The sequence below is a fragment of the Eucyclogobius newberryi genome, unplaced genomic scaffold, assembly GCF_026437365.1.
Source record: "Eucyclogobius newberryi isolate DKJ021-1_F unplaced genomic scaffold, fEucNew1.0.hap1 SCAF_7, whole genome shotgun sequence".
In the NCBI taxonomy this organism is placed as follows: domain Eukaryota; kingdom Metazoa; phylum Chordata; class Actinopteri; order Gobiiformes; family Gobiidae; genus Eucyclogobius; species Eucyclogobius newberryi.
The window spans coordinates 18,296,451-18,309,712 of record NW_027316389.1 but is presented as its reverse complement, the minus strand read 5'-3'; the positions used below and the strand labels follow the sequence as shown (position 1 = coordinate 18,309,712).

Genomic DNA, 13,262 nt, shown 5'->3' with positions numbered 1-13,262 from the left:
GCAGCACCGGGGACTGTCCGGTTCACAGCGGACGCCGGGGATGCAATGAATCACTGCGTAGGTGTAGTGGGGAATTGCGTACCCCCGTCTACTTTGCGTGTCGTTTTTGCCGATGCGTAACAAAAATGCTCTTCAATAACGCGCAAAAGGTGGGTATTTGATGTCTCTGTGATAGGCTAAAACGTGTCCAGGTTAAAAATGTATTGGAAAGCTACTTTACAATCGCAGCTACTGAGAAAATGAACCCAAAAGTTCAAAAGCCATTCCCATTACGCGCACGGTGGGCTGTTAGACGACCTCTGTGACACGTTACACACGTCCAAGCCCCAAATCGATACTGTGCTCGTGTTTTATTGCTACTTTAAATCACTTTGTATTCACAGTATTTGGACATGATTCGTGCAAATCAACCCAAATGCAACAAAAACGATCAACTTCGCGCGTGTCGAGCTTCATTTGACGCGTGAAGTTTACATTTTGGAACATTTTTTAAAAACTTGGTTCAATCGTCAGTTACTTTTGTGAACGAAAATACACTCCGAGGGTTAAGCAAATATCTTGGAAACGGGTCAATTCTTCCACTTTTAGTCAAACGGGCGCACCATTTGCCGTGGGGGTGCAGCTTCGCCCGTAACATCGGCGCTCTGACACAGCTCGGCTAAATGCGTTAGCTATTCGTAGCAGCCCTAGTTTCGCCTGTCCGACCTTGCGCCGCGAACGGGGCTGAGATCGATGGACGCGGGCACAACAATCCTCACTAATCCACCCCGTTATTCCCCGTAAACAATGCAAACTGGCCCCAGACTTCCAGGTGGGTGTGTTAAAATACAAAGCTAACGTTACTCACCAGATGAAGTGGGAGGATTACGGCTTCAGTCCGAGCGCACGCTTTACCCGCGTCACCGCGTGATATTGGCTCAGAACGTGTGCGGGATCGGTTGTAGTTTGGTCCCGTTTCGTCCCCAGCCCCGGTAACTACAGACAAACAACTCCGGACTGAACATCACATGCGGCAACACTGGTTTGGGCAAGTGTACGCAGAGAAGAACGGGGGACATCCGGTTACGTTTCTTCAAAATAAAAGAGGTCAAAACTTTTTTCCGTTATGACATTTTCGTTCTAGTAGAGGTGGAATCTTTTTTTTTTACTGGAGGTGAAAAATAATAATAAAAATGCACATCTATTTTTTACGACGGAGTACAAGGGCCAACCAAAAAAAATAAAAATGCGCTGCACTACGAGAATAATGTCATTAATTTATGAGAAAAAAGACGTTAATTAATGAGAAAAAAGTCGAAGTCAGAAAAAAGTCGTAAATTAACGACAATAAACTCATTAAATAACGAGGAAAAAGTCATTAATTAATTACTTTATTCTCGTAGTGCCCCGGATTTTTTATTCTTTTCGGTTGGCCCTTATGCTCCGTCGCTTTTATGGTATTTTTGGTTGAGCTCAATGTTTGCTGCACGTGTTATATTAGGACATTCAACACTTAATTGTATAGATACAGTCCACCTAATTGATAATGTGTTTCACCACTGCGTTACTGGGCGTATTCAATATTAAGATAAAATAAAATAAGATAAGCATTTTATTTGTCCACACAATGGGGAAATTTCGGTGTTGCAACGCAAATAGATACAGGAGTAAAAGAACAGATAACTTGTATAAAGCTTTAAAAAAAAAACACTTTTAATAGAAAAACTCGTATTAACAACACTCTTATAGACAAAACCTCTCATATTCTTAATAAGAAATAGAAATAAAATAAATAAATACAAGACAAAAATATTCAATAATTTTATGTCAAATTCTGGACTTTGACTCTGGCATTATTATACCTGATGCATTTTGTGACACAGATGCACGTATGTGGAGTATGTGGGGCATGTGAACTGTGCTTGGGCAGGATTAAAACAGTTCTGACTTATTTCCGCTCCCTTTTTGAACAAATACAAATGTATCAACTGCATCGCCAATATATTGTCTATGTTACTGCTGCGTCATAGTTTATCATGTCACAAAACATGTTATGTGTCCGAAATAAACATGATCAAGTCATATATTTCAATCATTTCATTTAACGCCATTTTTGGAGTATCAGCTAAACTTTGCTTATTGCCTCTACTCAAAAAGGCAAAGATTACAGATTAAATATAGTTACTTCTGTCGATCTGATGCAATGCCAGTAACGCAAATGAATATATTCTGATGTGGATTCAAAGCGTTTCTCAACCAAGACAAACCACAACCACAGATTTACATCTGAAATAGCAGGCCTAATAATGAAAAAACAAAACTTTCTCATAAGCTGTTTATCCATTTTAATTAATATATGACCATACAAAAATAAAGAAATATATAAATAAATGTACTGCATTTTCTTCTGGGGGAAACAAGTGACCAAAATGTATTTATAAAGAAAGGTTGAGCAAAATAAAATGTGCTGACATGAGTTTACACATGGGACAACCTGTCATTTTGAACTAGAATCAAAACAAATGCAGAAGAAAAAAAAGAGGTGTTTTATTTTGAAACGCAATTTCCGCGCGCATCTACGCGACGCGTGACGGTTGTAAATAACCACTTGCGCTGTAAATAAATACATTCAACCCATGGATCTATTATATCACATTCAAACACGTGACACAGAAACACCGCGGCATCATTTATGGTTTCACGCGCGTAGGGACGAGGCTGGATTTGTAATTAATGCCCTGCCGTCATTTCCGGTTCGCCTGAGCGCAAGAGGTCACCGTCTGGACCAGCGTCAGATCTATTTGAACTGCCCGCAGCAAAACAAACACAACGGGCCACTCAGTTCACGCGCGGGTCTTTTGTGACAGGACTAAACACAGGCGTAAACACTATTACTATAACCTATAAATGAAGGAGCTTTTATTTGTTTTGCATATTTTATTTAAATTAAATCGACTTTGCTATGAACATGCAAATAATTGAGCAAACATCACAGGCTAATAATAAACTTGTTGTCCCTGTATGGAAATGTGTCCTCTTCCTTAAATGTCAACACGTGAACTAAAGACGGAGGATCAGTTTAGGATGCTTATTATTTAATCCAATACATTTCTTTGTCCAATCCTCCAAGGGAAGAAAAGTACCGTATTTTCCGGACTATAAGTCGCATAGGTTTTTTCATAGTTTTGGCCGGGGTGCGACTTATACTTATATTTATACTTGTATACTTATACTCCAGAGCGACTTATATGTGATATTACGAATTATTTTTGTTTGTTTTTAATGGCTGGCGTTTTAACAATGTCCCTTTATATATTGACCTAAAGAGATAAGACAGAAAATACATTTTTTTCTAAATTGACCTTTTATGCCACAAGTTAAATCCCACGTATATTATAATCTTGCTACAGCAAGTTCAACGCAAATTCACTTCAACGTTTTTCAACGTTTTGGCCGGGGTGCGACTTATACTTATATTTATATACTTATACTCCGGAGAGATTTATATGTGATATTATTTGTTATTTTCACATTTGCAACTGCATTTCATACTCCAGTGCAACTTATATATGTTTTTTTCTTCTCTATTATGCATTTTTTAGCTGGTGCGACTTATACTCCGGTGTAACTTATAGTCCGGAAATTACGGTAACAATATATGATAACTTTAGCTGTAATAAACAGATAATGTTCCCATTGAGAAATGACAAAAATCCTGAAATACTTGACATATTTGAGTGGTATTTAACTCTTTATGACAGCGCTTTTGTCGACTCGGCAGGTGGAACGTCTGGAGTGTAAATGTTACTGGTGAAAGCAGACGTCCCGGGGGATTGTGGAGCTTTGAAGAGCGTTTAACCCTTTAACCTGCAGTTTCCGTAAGATAATAGTTATTTGTTTGTGAGTGCTGAAGCATGTCATCGAGCTACACCAACAAAGATGAAACGGTCAAGTGTTTTGGATCAAATACGAGGTAAATCACGTTAAGAGCGACGGATGTCGGCAGTTACTTCTTCATGTGGTGGTGTTCGGATACAATGGGAAAACACTGTGGCTTTGATTATGACATTTAAGCTTTGAACTTCATTGAATTTGTGCAAAAAGTAGAAAACGCAGCTCTTATTAGTTTATAGGTTTGTATGTTTGTTTGTTTCATAAATGAATAACAAACGGCACGTCGTTCATGAAGCTGTTCTAACAATCTGCCACATTTCTACATTACTTTAATATAATGCAACTTGAAGTACTCAGAATGCAGTACTCTGTATGGGGCATGTAAGAGAAAATACATGCGCGTTATAGAAGACCACCTCCTCCTCCTACTCCTCCTCCTGCTCCTCCTCCTGCTCCTGTTCCGCTCCACCTCCTCCTGCTCCTCGTCCTCCTCCTCCAGCTACTCCTCCTCCAGCTGCTCCTCCTCCTCCTCCAGCTGCTCCTCCTGCTCCTCCTCCTTCTCCTCCTCCTTCTGCTCCTCCTCCTCCTGCTCCTCCTTCTCCTCCTCCTCTTCCTCCTGCTCCTCCATCTCCTCCTGCTCCTCCTCCAGCTCGTCTTCCCCTGGTCCCGTGTGTTTGCGTCATCATGGGCTCGGGGCCACTCTTTTGGGCCCAGAGCAGCGCCACAGCGTCTCCTCCGCCATCTTTTCATCTGTGAAGCTGAGGAAAACCACTAAAGATGGAGGAGATTTCAAGTTAACAATCAAACTTCTGACACATATGAAATTGGCTTTCTCTTGCTTTTGTTTTTGAGAGTCAAGCAAACACGCTCTTCACTTCTTATCTAATCTTTTACTTCATTTATACCACTTTTACAGGGTTGTAGAAACAGGAAATGACCAAAACACCATTTGCATATAGTAAGAATTAGCCTTAGAACATTTTAGAACAGAAAACAGTCATTTCGCAAAACACTATTTCCAATTATTAGAATTGTTTTCTTTTATAAAACAAATCCGTTGAATATTTCCACAGTACAGCAAATACTTCATTACTTTAACTTGGAATGTTTTTGTTGTAATTGTCTATATTTGGAGTTTTTCACCATGAGTATGTTGTAAAAGCTAATTACGGCTAATAGTAAAGCATTTTATTTCTCCTTAACCCGGAAATAAGAGCTGAAAGCAGCGCTCTGATTGGCTGTGCTTGAGCGGACCGCCCCAGTTTCCCACGCCATCTGAAAAAAGCAGTTTCAAAGCCGTGCCTCAGCCTTAAAAACCTTAAAATGAAAGCGTGATGCGAATATTGACGAGATGCCAAAGGGTTTGTACATGTACGAGTTTGACGGATTTGAATTTTTCCGGTTTCGTGGTGTGAAAACCAAGTACTTCGGCTTTAAGTGTCCTTTAATGTATTTGTACTTCTACTCGAAATGCAGCGCTTTAACCATCTCTGTGACTGTATTTATATAGACATTATTTATACGATACACATTACGGTACATAACATGCTTCTGTTCTCACGCTCAATCGATCAAAGTTTATAACACATTTGACTTGTTTTTTATCGTCAAAAGTACAGTATGATTGGCGGTTGATCTTCAGGTTTCTATGGCTCTGCAGTAATCGCTTTAAGCTTCTTGTTCATGAGGACGTTTGCATTCAAAGGATATTTGGTTGTAAATAGTTAATTGCCAGATTTTCATCACATTGAAAACCACGAATAGAATGTAATAGATATAATTATATACTTTTAAAGGTGTGTTAAGTCATTGGGTCGGATTGGGGCTTTTGGATACCTCAGAATCTCATTGAAAATACCGTATTTTCCGGAGTATAAGTAAATAACCAGACAAAAAATGCATACTAGAGAAGAAAAAAACATATATAAGTTGCACTGGAGTATGAAATGCAGTTGCAAGTGTGAAAATAACAAATAATATCACATATAAGTCGCTCCGGAGTATAAGTATATAAGTATGAATATAAGTATAAGTCGCACCGTGGCCAAAACTATGAAAAAAGGTGCGACTTATAGTCCGGAAAATACGGTATTGTTTTATCTTTTTATTGTGAACAAGAGAGTTTGTAGCATCAGAGTGGCTTATTGTTACTTTCAAAAAGGTAAAACAAAATATGTCAAAGTTTTGGTCGTAAAACAGTGTCTTCTCTCCAAGCAAAACTGTACAACTGTTTTGTATAAATGTAGTAACAGTGTAAATAGTGTGCTTCTTGGAGTGGGACTAGTTTTACTAAAGGCATGACCGGCTGAGCGACTGATATTTGTACAGTTTGCGTCCGTATATATTATATTTTACCAGCACGTACGCCATTTTTACATCAACCCATCAGGGACTGCAAGCGGAAATTAATCAGCGTCTTAACCTCTTTATTCATCAAGGACTGTGCACGTAAAACACACACAAACTAATAAACTAAACTCTTCCCGCTGTGAGTAAAAGTGTGACAAATGCCAAACCTTTAAAAACACCAGATTGTGTGCATTATTTCATGTTTTGTCCCTTTAAATTGCAGTAACTCAGATGTTTCTCTACTTGAATAATATTAAGTTTTATGTTGTTTTTGTCTGCTCTGGCTTCTCCAAAAGTGTCTTGCTCAAGAGATTACATCAGCGTAACAGCTTCATTTACTCCCCCAGTAAATGAGGCTGTTACGCTGATGAAATCTCTGTGTTGATTACAGCGACGTCATCAACACAAGCGTTAAAAAGGGAATTATGTCGTTACGTTGTTATGGTTTCACTGTATTCAACAGACCCTTTGTCATTTGGTGTCATTTTGAACGTTTAAAGGTGTCTAAAGTGTAGTTGTTGTTGCTTTTCCTGGAATGTTCCACAAAAGAGCATTAAACTTGTCTATGAGCGGGACAAGTTAGAGGTCAGATCTGTGGAGAGGCGACCCCGCTCACAAAAAGAATGCATGTTTTTTATTGTATTTCTTATCAATAAAAATACCAATTGAATGAATGCACGATAGAACTGTGTAATGCTATAGTTTGGAACATTTCAAGCAAAGCAATGACATCTTCATGAGAAAAGCGAATGTCGGACCGTCCATCATCGACACAACAATATAACGTCATAACAGCCTATTCTCACCCACACAAGATGATATATTTGTGCACACACTTACACATTACTAATACATAAATGCAAATAAATATACTGAAATGAATAATCGCATTTTTTTATACCTTTAAGGGAGAAATCTGTCATTCCGATGCGTTATCATATCCATTATCATTCACTAGAGGGCGCCATTGTACAGTAACCCAGCCCGTAGTCTGCAGCCACATCAGTAATTCTCAATTAATATAAAGCAACATATCAATATTATTTCATTGTGTCAATAGCTCATAGAACCTTTATTACTCTCTTTATTTTTTATGGCAAAAATCAGTCAAGGTATAAAAATGTTGACCTGCTTTCTTTCATACAATTGAAGTGTTTTACACATTTATTTTGAATTGACTTCAATATATTTATTTATTTAAAATTCAATATATTAATAAAATATATATGTAACCGAGTCATCCAAAGAAACCGTTTTTTGGGGGGGGGCTCTAAAAATAATGATAACCTTTCTACATAAAATCAGAAGATTTTTTTTTCAACAAATGGCATATATTTTACTTTGGTAATTAAATCAAGAAAAGCAAATAAACCTATTACTCTTTTCTGCTATCACGCAGTGAAGTGATTTACAGAATGTTTAGCACATTTGTCACTGTGTACGTGTGTTTGACATGATCATCCACAGCCTCAGCTCCAGTTACACAGAAGGTGACAGAGCTTTCAACTCTTTTACAACAGATGCCCTTCCACTCTTCACACCTGTCACTCGCCTCAGAAATATGATATCCAAGCACAATGTTATGTCATAAAATTGGTTTTAAAATAACCATTTCAAATAATCTCCGTGATGCTACAAAAGTTCAATTTCAAACTCAAATTTACGGAGGAGACATTATATTTTTGTTCAATCTAATGTAATTTTCAGTGCAATGCAATAACAGTAGCCAAATTAATTTAATATTGTACGTGTTTTTTTACAAGTTCTGATTCTGACAATTTCGAAGTTCTATTTATGTGATTTTTTAAAACATATATAGCTTTCATACATGATTTTAGGATGGAATTCTGACTTGGTCCTGATTCAGCCCTGACTCAGTCTTTGATGCGGTGTGTGTGCTGTGCAAGTGTGAACGTGAACAAACCCTTACCATTGATGACCACTGAGGGGCGCTCTGCATCCGTGTCGTTCTGCATGTGGACTTTGTCTCTTGACTCTGAAAACTACAAGTGAAGCCCATCATAGATCCATGTGAAGCCCATCATAGATCCATGTGAAGCTCATCATAGATCCATGTGAAGCCCATCATAGATCCATGTGAAGCCCATCATAGATCCATGTGAAGCCCATCATAGATCCATGTGAAGCCCATCATAGATCCATGTGAAGCCCATCATAGATCCATGTGAAGCCCATCATAGATCCATGTGAAGCCCATCATAGATCCATGTGAAGCTCATCATAGATCCATGTGAAGCTCATCATAGATCCACGTGAAGCCCATCATAGATCCACGTGAAGCCCATCATAGATCCACGTGAAGCCCATCATAGATCCACGTGAAGCTCATCATAGATCCATGTGAAGCCCATCATAGATCCATGTGAAGCCCATCATAGATCCATGTGAAGCCCATCATAGATCCATGTGAAGCTCATCATAGATCCATGTGAAGCCCATCATAGATCCATGTGAAGCCCATCATAGATCCATGTGAAGCCCATCATAGATCCATGTGAAGCTCATCATAGATCCATGTGAAGCCCATCATAGATCCACGTGAAGCTCATCATAGATCCATGTGAAGCCCATCATAGATCCATGTGAAGCCCATCATAGATCCATGTGAAGCCCATCATAGATCCATGTGAAGCTCATCATAGATCCATGTGAAGCCCATCATAGATCCATGTGAAGCCCATCATAGATCCATGTGAAGCCCATCATAGATCCATGTGAAGCTCATCATAGATCCACGTGAAGCCCATCATAGATCCACGTGAAGCCCATCATAGATCCACGTGAAGCCCATCATAGATCCACGTGAAGCTCATCATAGATCCATGTGAAGCCCATCATAGATCCACGTGAAGCCCATCATAGATCCATGTGAAGCCCATCATAGATCCATGTGAAGCTCATCATAGATCCATGTGAAGCCCATCATAGATCCACGTGAAGCCCATCATAGATCCATGTGAAGCCCATCATAGATCCATGTGAAGCCCATCATAGATCCATGTGAAGCCCATCATAGATCCATGTGAAGCCCATCATAGATCCATGTGAAGCTCATCATAGATCCACGTGAAGCCCATCATAGATCCACGTGAAGCCCATCATAGATCCACGTGAAGCCCATCATAGATCCAATAGATCCATGTGAAGCCCATCATAGATCCATGTGAAGCCCATCATAGATCCATGTGAAGCTCATCATAGATCCATGTGAAGCCCATCATAGATCCATGTGAAGCCCATCATAGATCCATGTGAAGCTCATCATAGATCCATGTGAAGCTCATCATAGATCCATGTGAAGCCCATCATAGATCCATGTGAAGCCCATCATAGATCCATGTGAAGCTCATCATAGATCCATGTGAAGCCCATCATAGATCCACCTGAAGCCCATCATAGATCCACCTGAAGCCCATCATAGATCCATGTGAAGCCCATCATAGATCCACGTGAAGCCCATCATAGATCCACGTGAAGCCCATCATAGATCCATGTGAAGCCCATCATAGATCCACGTGAAGCCCATCATAGATCCATGTGAAGCCCTGAGATGACACGTTATAGAGCGTGAGTAAATACATAACGGACAAGTAAAAAGGTATAAGATAACATAACATAAGAGTCTAATACAAGAAGATAACATAAGACATTTATTTGTTCCAAAATTGGCGAAAAATGCAACTTTTTACACTTCTAGAAAACTAATAATTGATACTGAAAATCAAATTGTAATTTTAATACAGTTAAGAAACCAAATTGAGTCAAAATAATACAGGGCTTACTTAATAAATACTTAAATAAAATACAACTCTGTGCAATCAAACTAAGGCTAAAACTATATGATCCTTTCAATCACAAACTCAGTTCGGTGTTGCGCTGTTGGCTCTTGTTTGCTGTGTTTCTGTGCTTTGTGTTTGTGTCCGCGCGCACACGACACAGGCTCGTGTGTTTGGCGTGTGTTTACATGACTGTAGAGCGCGTTTATTGGGAAGAACGGATGAAAGGAATTAAACACGACGAGCTGCCCGAAACTGCATCTATTTCAGGCCAGATGTTGGGTTAGATTGGTCCTAAATAACCGACCGAATTTGTGCCGTGTCAGCATTTTCCGTGCGTAAAGACGTGTGCGTAAACCCGCGTGACCCGCAGACACCGGGACGCACGGGGTTTACGCTGACTCCGCTCACTCCAATCCACATCAACAGAGGAAAAAATCAAAACGCTGCGCTCTGTTTTGGCACAAAGCCAAGGGGGGGGGGGGGGGGGGGAAGAGGAGGAGCCGGTCTCTGTGGGGGGAGGGACGGACACTGAGCGGCCAATCAGGAGGCGGCGCGGAGGTTTATATGCCTCAGAGAGCTGACGAAAGGTACATTTAAACCCAAGTGAGCAGAGCACGAGACGCTCCAACGCAACAGCCAAATCCACCCTCAGGAATATCGGACTCTTTCACCTTCTGTTGTTGTTGTTGCTGTTGTTGTTGTCTGGACATATTTGGAGATGTCGAGTGTGCAGCTGTCGAACAGCGCCCTGGAGCGGCTGGTGGCGCGGAAGACCTTCCCTCTGCAGAAGCGCACCTCTGTTTGCCGAAACCTCTTCGGCCCCGTGGACCATGACGAGCTCCACCAGGACATGAAGGACAAGCTCCGGGAGATCTCCGAGCGGGACCAGGAGAGGTGGAACTTTAACTTCGAGGTCAACTCTCCGCTGGACGGAGTTTACGAGTGGGAGGAGGTGTCCGTGGATGAGACCCCGGTGTTTTACCAGGATTCTGTCCAGTGTGGCAGGACGTGCGTCCCGGCTACGCCCGTGCAGAGGAGGCCGGCTGAGGAGCCGGGGCTGGACGTGATGGAGCGTCTGTCTGCTCCTGAAAGCACCAGCGCTCCTTCTACCACCGAGATCAACCAGGAGAACCGCACAGACAAGCTCAACTCAGGGAGACAGACGCGCAGACTCGTCCCCAGCGTCAAACGCAGAAGGACGGACACAACTGACAACAACACGCACATCACCGGTAAGACGCGCTCTGAGCCTTCAGTCTACTCTAAATACTGCCACTTTAATGCTTTATTGTACATTTCCTTGGTTTTAATTTGATTTGATTTGTTTTTTCAGACTTCTTCGTAAAACGCAAGAAGCTTGTAGACAGAAAGTCCTCTGATGTAAGCTCGTGCCACCAGTCCTCAAAGTCCCCCATCCCGCTGGAGCAGACCCCGAGGAAGAGGATCCGCTGAAGGTAAATGGTGAAAACTGATTTCTGACTTATAATTAAGCTGTATAAATATTGTGTTTATATAAAAAGCGTGTATCATTAAGATGACCTTATATTGAATGTGTGTAATGTCCAGTGTTAGTCAGTTTGGGTGAGGCACAAGTCTGGGGCTGTTTGCGGAGGGGGAGGGCGCTGCGCTGGAGACAGCGGTGCACGGCGGCTGTAGTGGGACCAGGGGTGTATTGAGTAACACTGGGGGAGGGGAGAGTGCGTCACAAAGTGGCGGGAAAAGGCTTGTGTAAAGTGGGCGACGCCTGCTGCGGCTCCAGTTTCCTCAGAGCTGGTCTTTTCACACAAAGAAAGTGCGTCTGTTCCACGAGAGACTGACGGGTTTCTTCTCTTCTCCAGGTGATTTTGCACTACTTTCTTCTGAGCATTTGGACGACCTCAAGGAGCACTCTTCTTCCTGTCAAACGGTGGAGATGGGACTTTTGGAGAGCGGGGCGTGAGTGGATGAGCAGACCGAGCAGTCGCTGCTTTCTCCGGCGCGCGGCTCCGCGGCGCAGTGCGCAACGAGCTGGACTCAGGGCCGGGACACGGGAGGGACCGGTTTCACTAAAGTAGCAACATTTTGGACTGATTTTTGTTTCATAATAGTCTGAAATGTGTTTTTGACCAGTTCACAACAGCAACGACTGGCTCAAAGTTGGTGCTCCAAAGGCAACGCGGAGTTGAAACCAGTTTGCCTCATTTCTTATTTAAGCTTGTTCGTGGAAATTGTTTTGTGAGTATAATATTAAGCCTAAGTCTAAGACTCTTTGTGAAACCATCCTGATGTGAGAGGACTCTATCCAGTACAAATGTAGCATTCAGCCACTCGACAGTGTTAAATGTTTAACATCTGTGCAATCCTAAATTACTTTTAAATGTCTACACTGGCCAAAAGTGTACAGCTTTATAGAGACAATAATGTTTATTCTGTTCTTTTATCTGTAAATGTATATTTTTCTATTCTATTCTAACTTATAATTTATTTATGTCTCTTTGTTGACGCCTTGTTGTTTTAGCCAAAGGGCATAATTTTATTACGTTATTTTATTCATTTGTTGTGATATTTTGCAATCATGTAGCTTCATAGTTGACACTTGAAGATAGTTTCTTTGTGTTCTGAGCCGTTTTGTGACTTTGCAAATGGTGAAAATAAAATATTTTTTCACTTGAACATATATATGTTTTTGGTGTGAATTTATAGGCCTATTATTTTATATTTAAACCTTTATTACATACGAGGACACATCCATAAACATTTACATACAGGAAAAGAAGGCTGGATCTGTTCACATAATTATTTGCCATTAAAACGGTTGATGCGACACACACACACGCACACACACAACACACACAACACACACACACACACACACACACACACCACTTAAGCTTTGGCCAAACAGCAAATGGCCCCTGAGAGTGATCAGAGAAGACAGGTGTCCCTCCTTCTCCCCGCGGCACAGGTAACACTCTGCTCTGCGCGTCCTGGGGCCTTTTACGCACGGAGCGCACAGGGACGTGAGCAGCTGCGGGACACGGGCAGGATTTAAAGGGCCTTTCGCCTCTTTAAAGAAGCAGCAGCTGCCTTTGGATCCCCGCTTTGTCCCCCGAAGACACCCCCATCCTCCCGCACTCAAGCCCCTCTAAAGACCCACTCACACAGTGTTTACCCGGGCCTGGATACACCGGGCGTGGAGGCCACCTGCCAGAGCCGCAGAAAGAAAACTACGTGTCTTTGTAATTGTACAGCTCTATTGAA

At 41.4% G+C, this 13,262-nt stretch overlaps 1 protein-coding gene across 2 annotated transcripts; it reads left to right on the top strand.

Annotated features, from left to right (window-relative positions):
• Positions 1-10,646: 10,646 nt before the first annotated feature.
• Positions 10,647-12,678, top strand: LOC140349029 (uncharacterized). 2 transcript variants are annotated; one of them, XM_072435225.1, is made up of 3 exons: positions 10,647-11,254; positions 11,356-11,470; positions 11,841-12,678. In XM_072435225.1, exons 1-3 carry the CDS (start codon positions 10,741-10,743, stop codon positions 11,959-11,961), a joined length of 750 nt encoding a protein of 249 aa, XP_072291326.1. In that variant the 5' UTR covers positions 10,647-10,740; the 3' UTR covers positions 11,962-12,678. The 2 variants fall into 2 exon arrangements, with proteins under 2 accessions (XP_072291326.1, XP_072291327.1); XM_072435226.1 differs by having other exon boundaries at positions 10,651-11,254; positions 11,356-11,476; positions 11,861-12,678.
• The last annotated feature ends 584 nt before the right edge of the window (positions 12,679-13,262 follow it).